The following is an 11,019-nucleotide window of genomic DNA, read 5'->3' on the forward strand; positions in this document are numbered from 1 at the left end:
AAAAAAAAAAAAAAAAAAAAAAAAGAGTGAATAGTCAGTCCCATGCAAATTTCTCTCTTAACACGCTTTAAAAACTTTAAGAAAAAATTGAAAAGAAAAAATCAAAATAAGACAATATCTGCTACCTCGTAGTGGGCTTGAACTATTACAAAAATTGAGCCAACACAACTCGAAGAACGAGTGTGGTACAAAATGATTAATAAATCTTAAAATTGTGGACAACGGTCAAACATGTCCCATTTTTTCAAAATAAACTTATCATATATTATTTTATGTTTATGCGTGTCATGTGAATGCTACGTTACTCAAAGAAAACAAAAAAAAAATGATGAAATTGGTTGATTTCACATTTTAAATTTAGATTTACGTGATTTAGAGGAAGAATCAAGAAAGAAAAGGTGTTTATTCTGAATTTGAATGAAGAGATAAGAAAGTGAATAAAAATAATAGTACAAATTTGTATAAAAGGTCTCCCTCCCTCCACATGATCCATCTTGGTGTTCTGTGGATTCCCCTTTCCCATTGCCAGAATCTTTCCGTCCTTTTCCCCACTCTTTTGCTTACCCACAACTTTTACCAATCGTTTCACCACTCCCATTTTCGCTTTCTTCTCTAAGAATCGTTTCCTCAAACCATCTCTGCCATTACTCCACTCCGTTTTCTCTTCATCTATTGAGCAGCTCGCGTTTCACAGCCCAAAATGATGCGATCCTTAATACCCTTAATCGGGTTTTGGCTGCTGCTGCTGTGCTGCCTGGCCGATGCTTCAGATGCAACTTACCTAAAATACAAAGACTCCCAACAGCCATTGGGTGCAAGAATCAAAGATCTTATGCGTCGGATGACTCTCCAAGAAAAAATCGGCCAAATGGTTCAGATCGAACGGAGCGTCGCAACCCCGGACGTCATGAAGAACTACTTCATCGGTATATTCTCACTGAAATCGATTCCTCCTGTTCGGATAAGTTAGATTTGTCATGGATTTATGTATTGTGTACTGCATTTTGATTATGGAAGATGAAGAGTGACGGTGGGTTTGGACAGGGAGTGTACTTAGCGGAGGAGGCAGTGTACCGGCGGCGAAAGCGACGGCGGAGACTTGGGTCAATATGGTGAATGAGATTCAAAAGGGGTCTTTAGCCACCCGTCTTGGGATCCCTATGATTTATGGTATTGATGCTATTCATGGCCACAATAATGTGTACAATGCCACTATTTTTCCTCACAATGTTGGTCTTGGAGTAACAAGGTAAGTAAAGTACTCAAGAAGCTGCGGATTTCCTCTGTTTTTCATACTCATTGATGATTAAGATTTAGGAATGTTTTATCTGTGTTGATCCTTGAACTGATGAACAAGAATCATTGAAGTTGTTCTTGAATCTGAAATTATAACCCAAAATATTGATGTGGCTTGCTTTGTTCATATCAGGGATCCGGAACTTCTTAGGCGGATTGGAGATGCCACAGCACTTGAAGTGAGAGCAACCGGAATTCCTTACGTTTTTGCTCCATGTATTGCGGTAAAACATTTTGAATCTGTTGCTTCAATGAGAAAATGAGGGATTCTTGTAAGTTCTTCACCAAAGTGTGCTTAGATTACAGTTTTTTTCCTTCTGGGTTTGGCTGTTGGGCAGGTGTGCAGGGATCCTCGATGGGGTCGATGCTACGAGAGCTATAGTGAAGATCATAAGATTGTTCAACAATTGACTGAGATTATACCTGGATTGCAAGGAGAAATTCCTGCTAATTCACGAAAAGGGATTCCGTTCGTTGCGGGAAAGTAAGATCCCTTTGCATAACTTTTAAACTTTACTTTGATTTTCATTTTGTTTTAGAGGAGTAAATTGATAACATGATAGTATCTATGTTTTTAAATTTAAATATTTTATTAGCTTGTTCAGTGATTTGATGAGTTGCTGTTTAATATCACTTCCCCTGCATGCTTGATAGCAAATATACTTGTTAGGTGCTTGAATGAGTATGCCCTGGTTAACTTTCGTATACCCACATGCCTACCCGTAATGATGCTTACAATTCCATGAGCTTTGTGTCTCAATTTTTTTAAAATCTATGCTCAAGAAGACAAAAGTTGAGGCTAGAAAAGCAGCTAGTTTCTGTCTTCTTTTAACCAATGCATTTTGTCTCTCACTCTCTCTCCAACAACACAACTTTTATAGTGTGAGATTCTAGGTCGGTCGTAGAGGGGAATGAAGCATTCCTTGTAATGGTGTGGAAACCTCTACCTAGCAAACGCGTTTTAAAATCGTGAGACTGACGGTGATACGTAACGGGTCAAAGCGAACAATATCTCTTAGCGGTGGGCTTGGGCTATTACAAATGGTATCAGAGTTAGACACCAGGTGGTGTGCCAGAGAGGACGTTGGGCCCTCAAGGGGAGTGAATTGTGAAATTCCGCATCAGTTGGAGAGGGGAACGAAGCATTCTTTATGAGGGTGTGAAAATCTCTCCTTAGCAAACACGTTTTAAAACCGTAAGGTTGACGGCAATATGTAATGGGCTAAAGCGAACAATATCTGCTAGTGGTGGGCTTGGGCTGTTACAAATGGTATCAAAGCTAGACACTGGACATTGTGCTAGCGAGGACGTTGGATCCCCAAGGGGCGTGGAATGTGAGATTCAACATCGGTTGGAGAGGAGAACGAAGCATTCCTTAAAAGGGTGTGAAAACCTCTCCCTAGCAGACGCGTTTTAAAACCATGAGAGTGATACGTAACGGGCCAAAGCAGACAATATCTGTTAGCGATGGACTTGGGCTGTTATGTATACTTGCTCAATTGATAAAATATCTTTTTGTGAACCTTGCGTTCCCCTGTAAAATCATTGTTTATAAATGGTAAAGAAAAAAGTTGGATTTCTATTCCCCTCTCCTGCTTAATCTAGCTGTTTCACATGATGTTGTGAATACTTCATTTGACCATCCCTTCCCTATTCTTGGCATTCTTCTGTCTTATCTGATTTGAGGTTTTGTGAACCGTGCATGTAAATGATTATTAAACACAATCCAGATCTAGTGATTCAAATGAATCTATTAGGGTATATTACACTGACCACTTTTCTATTTTCAACTTACTTCACTTTAGACAAAAAGTTGCAGCCTGTGCTAAGCACTTCGTAGGCGATGGTGGCACGGTCAGGGGCATCGATGAAAATAACACTGTGATTGACTATAATGGATTGCTTAGCATTCACATGCCTGCATATCTTAACTCCATAAGAAAGGGAGTTGCAACTGTAATGGTATCATACTCGAGCTGGAACGGAATGCGAATGCACGCCGATCGTGACCTTGTCACTGGGTACCTCAAGAACAAGCTCAAGTTCAAGGTATTAAAAGAAATTTGATAACTCAATTGAGATTCTTTCTTATATTAGTAATACTAAAATAGACGGGGGTGTAACGGCCCAAGCCCACTGCTAGCCGATATTGTCCTCTTTGGGCTTTTCTTTTCGTGCTACTAAAATAGACTGTGGGTGTAACGGCCCAAGCCCACTGCTAGCAGATATTGTCCTCATTGGGCTTTCCCTTTCGTGCTTCCCCTCAAGGCTTTAAAACACATCTGCTAGGGAGAGGTTTCCACACCCCTATAAAGAGTGTTTGGTTCTCCACCCCTACCGATACCGATGTGGGATTTCACGGTGGGTGATTCTACAAATATGCAATGATGTTCTATTGTTGATTCTCTGTAGGGTTTTGTCATTTCTGATTGGCAAGGGATTGACAGAATCACCTCTCCTCCACATGCTAATTATTCATACTCAGTTCAAGCTGGAGTTGGTGCTGGAATTGACATGGTAAATCAAATCTCACCTTTGATTTAGAACATGTAACACAACAATTTTGTTCGATGTCTTTTAAAACCGTTACGTTTTTTCATTTTATACATGGTTCATGACAGGTTATGGTTCCAGAAAACTTCACGGAGTTCATCGACGAACTCACTCGCCAGGTTAAGAATGATATCATTCCAATGAGCAGGATCGATGATGCTGTTCACAGGATATTACGAGTTAAGTTTCTTATGGGTCTGTTCGAGAATCCGTTGGCCGATAACAGCTTTGTCAACCATCTTGGGAGCAAGGTTTGTCACTTATTTAGATCTGCTAAAGTGTTGGTTTTGGTGAGTGAAACTAAATATGTTGGCCTTGCAACAGGAACATAGAGAACTGGCTAGGGAGGCTGTAAGGAAATCGCTTGTGCTATTGAAGAATGGCCCCTCTGCCGATCAACCATTGCTACCTCTTCCTAAGAAAGCTGCAAAGATATTGGTTGCAGGGACACACGCCGACAACTTGGGCTACCAATGCGGAGGCTGGACAATCACATGGCAGGGTCAGAGCGGCAATGACCTCACTGTTGGTATGTCTTAAAAAGTTCATGGTTTCTTCTTCTGTAAAAATACACGAGAACCGCAAGAGCCACAGTTGTTCGATGGTCGTTCGGTTTCTTAGACTCGTAAATTTGTGCACAGGTACCACCATCCTCAATGCTGTGAAGAATACGGTCGATCCTGCAACCGAGGTAGTGTACAACGAGAATCCAGATGCTAGCTACGTCAAGTCGAACAAGTTCTCATATGCCATTGTTGTTGTGGGGGAGCCTCCTTATGCTGAAATGTTTGGCGATAGCTCGAATCTCTCCATTTCTGAACCAGGTCCAAGCGCCATAAAAAACGTGTGCAGTAATGTTAAATGTGTCGTCGTCGTCGTCTCCGGTCGCCCTGTTGTGATGCAGCCTTATGTTGAAACAGCCAATGCCCTTGTGGCTGCTTGGCTTCCAGGAACAGAAGGCCAAGGTGTAGCCGACCTTCTGTTTGGCGACTATGGATTCACCGGGAAGCTTGCTCGTACATGGTTCAAGATGGTCGATCAACTCCCAATGAATGTCGGCGATTCGCATTATGATCCACTTTTTCCGTTCGGATTTGGTTTGACAACTAAACCAAACAAGTCCTAGAGAATTTAGAAAATTTGGAAAGATATTTATCACATATGTAGCCTTCTTAGTCCGAAGCATTTCTAAATATGAATGAACTCGATTTCCAAATATAATCCATTTGAGCTTTCCAATAGTCAATGAACTGTTCTGATGTTTTTGAATACTACTAACCCTAAAAACTTGAAGATAAATTATTACTTCTATAGAGTAAACATCCTAACTTATCCTACCACAAACTTTTGTACGAAAAAGAAAAAAAAAAAAAAAAAAAACTCTTCCTACTTGCTCTTTGACCTTATAACCTAATGCAAGTCATAAACTGCAACAAAAGACATCAAAACACTTCCAATCCACAGTTTTCCATCTTTTTCCTCAACTTCACTTGCTGCTCTGACAACCTTCCCCTGGCTGTCCTCTAGTATCTGCAAAAGCTTCCCCTCGGGGCTGTACTTCACGAGCACTGCATGAGGCCGTCCCCCAATGTGGAGCAAGAACTGGAATTTTGCAGATATTGGAAGCTTGAGTAGAAATTTCCTCAATCTGGGATATTCAGCTTCCAAGCTGGCTAATGTAGAATGTCGACTGTGGATTGCCACCCAAAAGTCACCCTTGTCGTTTGTTCGGATGTTGTCGGGAAATCCTGGAAGGAGGGCGAAGTTCTCTGTTGTTCCTGCTTTCTCACCCTTCAGCCAATACTTGCGTAATCTATATCAATGATGGAAAGAGTTCAATGAATGAATGTTTTAGATGCTAAAATACAGTTGAAATAAAGAGAGCATGTTTTTGGGAGCTTTTGATAACATAGATCATTGGTGTTCTTTCCATTCATAAATCCATGAACTAAGAGCTATGATTAATGAGAATAGAATTGTGAAGAGTTTCACCTTCCTTTGCCGCCTTCACAGAACACAAAAAAAGAACCGTCCTTAGTTAGAGACACGCCATTTGGAAAATAAACATCCCTCACAAGCACAGTGGTTTCTCCTGTGGCAGCATTATATTTCAAAACTCTCCCGGTGTTTTCAGCAGAAAACACTACTTGCAAGAAGTTCCTGCACCAGAAAGACAAGTACTACCACTCTTAGCTGATTCAATTGAAGCTATATACATAGAAAATGGTATACTTATGGTAAAAATCTAGTAGAGTTATATGGTAAAAGCTATATACCTATTCTGTCTAGTTTCATCCGATCTAGTCAATATTTCTCCTTACATAAGAGAGAGAATGCTTGTTGTGCTATCCTAACAAATAATAATATTGTCTTTAACCACAATCTAGATTTTTAGATAAAGAAGATGAAGAGTTTTTCCATTCACAAAACCCTCCTCAATACAAAATCAACAAGAAAATCACTATAATAATTGGGGAGTCTACTTACTATTAATGCATCCATGGTGATATGTAAATTAGCAAAAGAAACTTCACCATAGCTTACCTTCTGGGGTATTTGGTGCTGGTATCAGTAAAGTACACATTCCCTTCGTCATCAACGTCTAGATCATTGGTGAATTTGAAAGGCACTCCTTCTGCTTCAGTTGAAACAGATGTTGCCAAGCCTCCTTCAGGTCCTACTTTCATCAGCCCAAAGTATGCATCTGCAATGTATAAATCACCTGTTTTCTTGTTGAATCGGAGACCTAAAGGGCGGCCACATATATGTTCATTCTTGGAATAACTCAAAATCGATGGTTTAGGATCACAAATCTCCGACCTGAAACGACATGAAAATAAATTAGAATGCATCAGCAGCATCCAAAGAAACTAGGACAAGTAATTATATAAGATCAAAATCAAACGATTCTACATACTGATTTTGGCACTGAGCAGAAAAGTACCTATTAGAGGAAGTATAAGCAAAATCATTCCAGGATTCGCCAGTCCAGAACAGCACTCTACCATCAGCCACACCAGTATAGGGTCCGCGCCCTTGCGGATCGAAAGCCACACTCTCAGGGCCCTGAACTTGATCCTTAAACATGATTTTAGACTTCTGTAACAAGTTATCGCTATCTCTCTCAGTCGGTATTTCAGACCACGAAGGCAATTCCACGTAATAGGTCTCAAAGTCAGGGAAATCGGCGATTGCACTGTGCTTGAAGGGATCAGTAGCACAATACAGAGCCACTACGAAGAGGAGGCCGGCAAGGACAGATCCGAAGGACACGGAAGACTCATTGTTATCTCCCTGGCGTCCCATGTCTGCAAAATCAATAAAAATGGCAACTGATTGGAGGAAGAGGAATAGAGGGGGCGGAACTGGTTCAAGAAAATGGCACCCGGATTGGAGGAAGAGGAGGAATGGAGGAGGCGTAACGGGTAGGAACTGGTTGGAAGATGGGAGAGATAGAGAGAAATGAATTGGAGGAGGCGGAACTGTTGGGAGAGATAAACTGGTTGAAGATGGGAGAGATGGAGAGAAATAGATTGGAGGAGGCGTAACTGTTACGAACTGCAAGATGGGAGAGATGGGAGAGAAATGGATGGGAGGAGGCAGAACTGTTACGAACTGGTTGAGAATGGGAGAGATGGGAAGAAACTAGAGGTTAACAACAGCAGGTTTGATTATGGGATGGAGATACAAGAATCTTCTATTTATTGCTTTACACTTCCCCACATTAACCAAATACAGATTTTATTTTATTCTTATTTGATTTTTTTCATTATTTTCACAAATATTTTCCCCTCTCAAAAATACAATATTACCCTTTTATCTTTAATAAATATTATATATATACTTAATTAAATAAATAAAAAGTTTTTGTTTTTTTTTTTTTTTTGTAGTTTAAGTATTTTTGTGACAAAATTTAAGATTATTTTTATGAAGATTTTTTTGTTTAAAATCGTAAAGTATTTTTTAATCTAAGATTCGTTCTTCAATATTTATAAAGGATAATAGTGGAATTTAAAAAATATAGAGATATTATTTTTCTATATATAATCTTAACCATTTCATTTTCTTTAAAAAAAAATCATACATTTACCTAGATTTTAAATCTCTTAAATTATTTAAGAGATTTAAATATTATTTAATATAATACGAATATACAAAAGTCTTACGATTCAATAATTGATATTTTAAATAAATAAGAATATTCTTAGTAAAAAATTTCTAATTTAATAATACAAATAATCAATAAATTTAATAATAAATTTTTATTATGTTATTATTTTGAGTTTTTAAATATTAAAAACAAATATCAAGGAGAATTATTATTATTTTTTTTTCTCTAAATCACCTTTTACTTCTATTTTTTTTTAAAAAAAAAAGATAAATATAAATATCAAGATTTTAAGAGTATATATGATTCAAAATATAAAATAGTTATGGTCTGTATTAATTATTTTATATATTTATTTAATTTGAATAATCAAGATAATAAAAATTAATTAATTAATGGAAGAAATGAAAAATTTGTCAAATAAATTATATATAACCAAATCAATTAAATACGAAATAATTATGTATGTTGTGTGCTAAGAGAAAGATCAACCTAAACTTATTTGACAGAGATCAATTTGTAACGACCTAAAATAATGATAATATGTATTTTGTATGTATGTGTTGTGTGTTTGATAATAATAATAATAATAATAATAATAATAATAATAATAATAAAATAAATAAATAAATAAATTAAAAAAAAAAAAAACGACGAAAACGAAGCAGCTGCGTCAAGCAGCTGCTGTAAAGGAGGATGAGGGGCGGCGGACGCGTAGACTGGAGGCGTGGGATGGATGAGAGGATGATTAGAAGAGGTGGAAGCGTATTAGGGCTGGATTAAGCTTTAAAAAGGAAGAAAAACGAAGATTTGTGATTCGCGAAAAACCCAGAAAACAGAGGAGGAAACTTTCTGAGAATTCGAGTTTTGGTTGCTTAAAATTGGACATCAATCGAGGGTAAAGGAAGAGGGGTTGCTGCTGAGGAATCGTTTGAGGAAGGGGATACAGCCACGAGCTGAATCGGACGGTAATTCGAAGGTAACGAAAAACCCACATCACCGAACCTTTAAATCTCGATATCTTGATTTATACTGCATAATAAGTTATGAAATAAGGCTGGTTAGAACCGTAGTTAGAAGATCTATAAAGTTGTAGAAGAAATCAGAACGAAATTCGAGCTGTAGAGATGAAATTTTTGCTTCGGGACACAACGGGTATTAAGGAAAAAGATTGGAAAAAATTGCAGGGAGGAGAGGTTGAAGACGAGCGCGTGAAGGACACGCGAGGCGCGTGGGAGGCCGCGAGTGGAAGTGCGACTGTGCGAGGATCAGGCGCGTGAGAAAACGAACATTGACCTTGTGTTGGCGCGTGAGGGCGCGTGCGAAGGTATTTTTGCTCACGGTTTGTCCCGTTCGACTCCTTTTGACCTGTCCTACCAAAATTGGTCTATACTTATGTTGAAATTGATAAAATATAGGTCTAATAGGAAGGAATTGTGTTGAAATACTATTAAACGTACATTCAAGGGGGAAAAAGGAGTTCGAAACCAAGTAAGTAGCGTATCGACCTTTGAACTCGTTCTTAACTTGTTTTACAACATGTGAGTATGTTGTTTACCTGATTAAGAGCTTGATAAGTTATGATGAACTTTGATGATATTTAGTGTTTATTGTATATTGTGACTGCTTGCCTGTGATGTAAGCGTGATATAAATGATTGTCAGAATGTTCTACGTGTTGATCATGATACATATATGGAAGCATGCAGTAACTGTGAGTATGTTATGCATGTTAATGGAAAGGTTATGACTCTAGATATGCTTATTGGCGGTTGAGCTATGGCTTATTTATATGAGTATGATAGTCTACTAATTCCCGCGAAGTTCCTGGCCAACGCGTTGTGTCCTAAGTCAGGGAGCAGGAGTACTCCTGACCGTTGGTATATGAGATAAACAGGCCGCCAGAGCAATTAGTAGACGGGCCATATTTGACCGAGAGCGAGTCTTACATACGAGTCCGAAAATTCTAGATAAGCATATCGAGAGAGAGTCAGTAACCTAGCTGGAGGTAGCTGAGATACCTCATTAACGAACAGATGACCCTAGTAAGAGAACTAGGAGTCAGTGATGAATAAAACGTAAAAATACCTGGAAAGATTAGTTATGAACCTGTAAATGATAAACTAGCTACTTACTGAGTATCCTAATTACTCATCAGAATTATTATAACTTTTCTTTCCAGATGTAGATGTTGCAGGCCAGCCGAGGACGAGACCAGCGGGCTAGAGACTACTGGGAATCCATGTCTGGGTCTGTTATTATGTTTCCGTTGTCAAGAATTTAAGTGGTTTTAAGTTTTGTTTAAAGTACTGTTTTTTTATTAAAATATTTTACTGGATGTTTTTAGAAATATTTTTAATTTTATGATTGGGTATCAGAGTCTCCTAATATTGTCGATAGTAACTCCTGTTAATCGCGTTGGCGATGAGCGGGTGTTACACAATTAAATACCAAATAACAGTCTAAGGTTGTCAGAGTGCTAATTAAGAAAAGATCATCGATCTAGCAACATTTCTACGATATGGTTATGATCAATTAATAGAATTTAGATCATCGATCTAGCAACATTTCTACTATATGGTTATAATTAATTAATATAAGTTAGCGTTGGGGAGTATTATAGCCTTATTAAGTCATTGTTCTTATTTTTCAGTCACCTTTTAATGAATCCCTAATCGTTCAATGAAATTGATGATAAAGATTAGACGTTTAATGAGAACTTATATTTAAAGTTGATAATAACTTAATATAAACCAAATAGATAAGGTAAGATTTTCCAAAATTTAGTAGGATCATAGCTATTTACAAACCCGTTTAGAAGCATTTTTAATAGTATTTCCAAATATGAATGAACTCGATCAAATAATTATAATTAATTTGAGCGAGATAAAACATTCGTTATCATCATTACAATAGTGAATGAACATTTTTACGTTATAAACTACTACTAACCGTCTAAATTATCCTTCTAAATACTTCTAAAGATGAACACGTAAATAGCTAACTTATCCTAATAAACTGCCTAAAGAAAAAAAAAAAAAAAAAAAAAAAAAAATGCAAGTC

General features: G+C 37.7%; 4 protein-coding genes across 4 annotated transcripts in view; 1 reads left to right on the forward strand and 3 right to left on the reverse strand.

The window, feature by feature from the left end:
* The first annotated feature begins 549 nt into the window (after positions 1-549).
* Positions 550-5,065, forward strand: LOC111429784 (beta-glucosidase BoGH3B-like). The gene is made up of 9 exons (XM_023065791.1): positions 550-926; positions 1,045-1,249; positions 1,430-1,520; positions 1,635-1,780; positions 3,102-3,345; positions 3,709-3,813; positions 3,918-4,100; positions 4,174-4,378; positions 4,491-5,065. Exons 1-9 carry the CDS (start codon positions 701-703, stop codon positions 4,973-4,975), a joined length of 1,890 nt encoding a protein of 629 aa, XP_022921559.1. The 5' UTR covers positions 550-700; the 3' UTR covers positions 4,976-5,065.
* On the reverse strand, positions 5,058-7,475 carry LOC111429791 (protein STRICTOSIDINE SYNTHASE-LIKE 3-like). Its single transcript, XM_023065799.1, has 5 exons — positions 7,411-7,475; positions 6,794-7,287; positions 6,394-6,669; positions 5,842-6,009; positions 5,058-5,662 (listed from the first exon to the last, which is right to left on the reverse strand). The coding sequence occupies exons 2-5, from the start codon at positions 7,153-7,155 to the stop codon at positions 5,260-5,262; spliced, it is 1,209 nt and encodes a 402-aa protein (XP_022921567.1). The 5' UTR covers positions 7,156-7,287; positions 7,411-7,475; the 3' UTR covers positions 5,058-5,259.
* The window catches only part of LOC111429789 (protein STRICTOSIDINE SYNTHASE-LIKE 3-like), an 11,234-nt gene continuing 5,272 nt past the window's right edge, over positions 5,058-11,019 (reverse strand). Inside the window, exon 5 of the mRNA XM_023065796.1 lies at positions 5,058-5,259. The gene's annotated coding sequence lies outside the window, so the exon portion shown is untranslated. The remainder of the gene's footprint in view (positions 5,260-11,019) is intronic.
* Positions 10,947-11,019, reverse strand: part of LOC111429790 (protein STRICTOSIDINE SYNTHASE-LIKE 3-like) — a 1,404-nt gene continuing 1,331 nt past the window's right edge. The window contains exon 3 of the mRNA XM_023065797.1: positions 10,947-11,013. The gene's annotated coding sequence lies outside the window, so the exon portion shown is untranslated. The remainder of the gene's footprint in view (positions 11,014-11,019) is intronic.

This window comes from Cucurbita moschata, unplaced genomic scaffold, assembly GCF_002738365.1.
Source record: "Cucurbita moschata cultivar Rifu unplaced genomic scaffold, Cmos_1.0 Cmo_Scf00032, whole genome shotgun sequence".
Taxonomy (NCBI): domain Eukaryota; kingdom Viridiplantae; phylum Streptophyta; class Magnoliopsida; order Cucurbitales; family Cucurbitaceae; genus Cucurbita; species Cucurbita moschata.

Coding starts and splice junctions, on each gene's coding strand:
- LOC111429791 (XM_023065799.1), bottom strand. CDS start 7,155: ATGGGACGCCAGGGAGATAACAATGAGTCTTCCGTGTCCTTCGGATCT. Junction 6,670..6,793: donor GCTTATACTTCCTCTAATAG/GTACTTTTCTGC, acceptor ATGTCGTTTCAG/GTCGGAGATTTGTGATCCTA. Junction 6,010..6,393: donor AGCACCAAATACCCCAGAAG/GTAAGCTATGGT, acceptor TTTCTGGTGCAG/GAACTTCTTGCAAGTAGTGT.
- LOC111429784 (XM_023065791.1), top strand. CDS start 701: ATGATGCGATCCTTAATACCCTTAATCGGGTTTTGGCTGCTGCTGCTG. Junction 927..1,044: donor CATGAAGAACTACTTCATCG/GTATATTCTCAC, acceptor GGGTTTGGACAG/GGAGTGTACTTAGCGGAGGA. Junction 4,101..4,173: donor TCAACCATCTTGGGAGCAAG/GTTTGTCACTTA, acceptor GCCTTGCAACAG/GAACATAGAGAACTGGCTAG.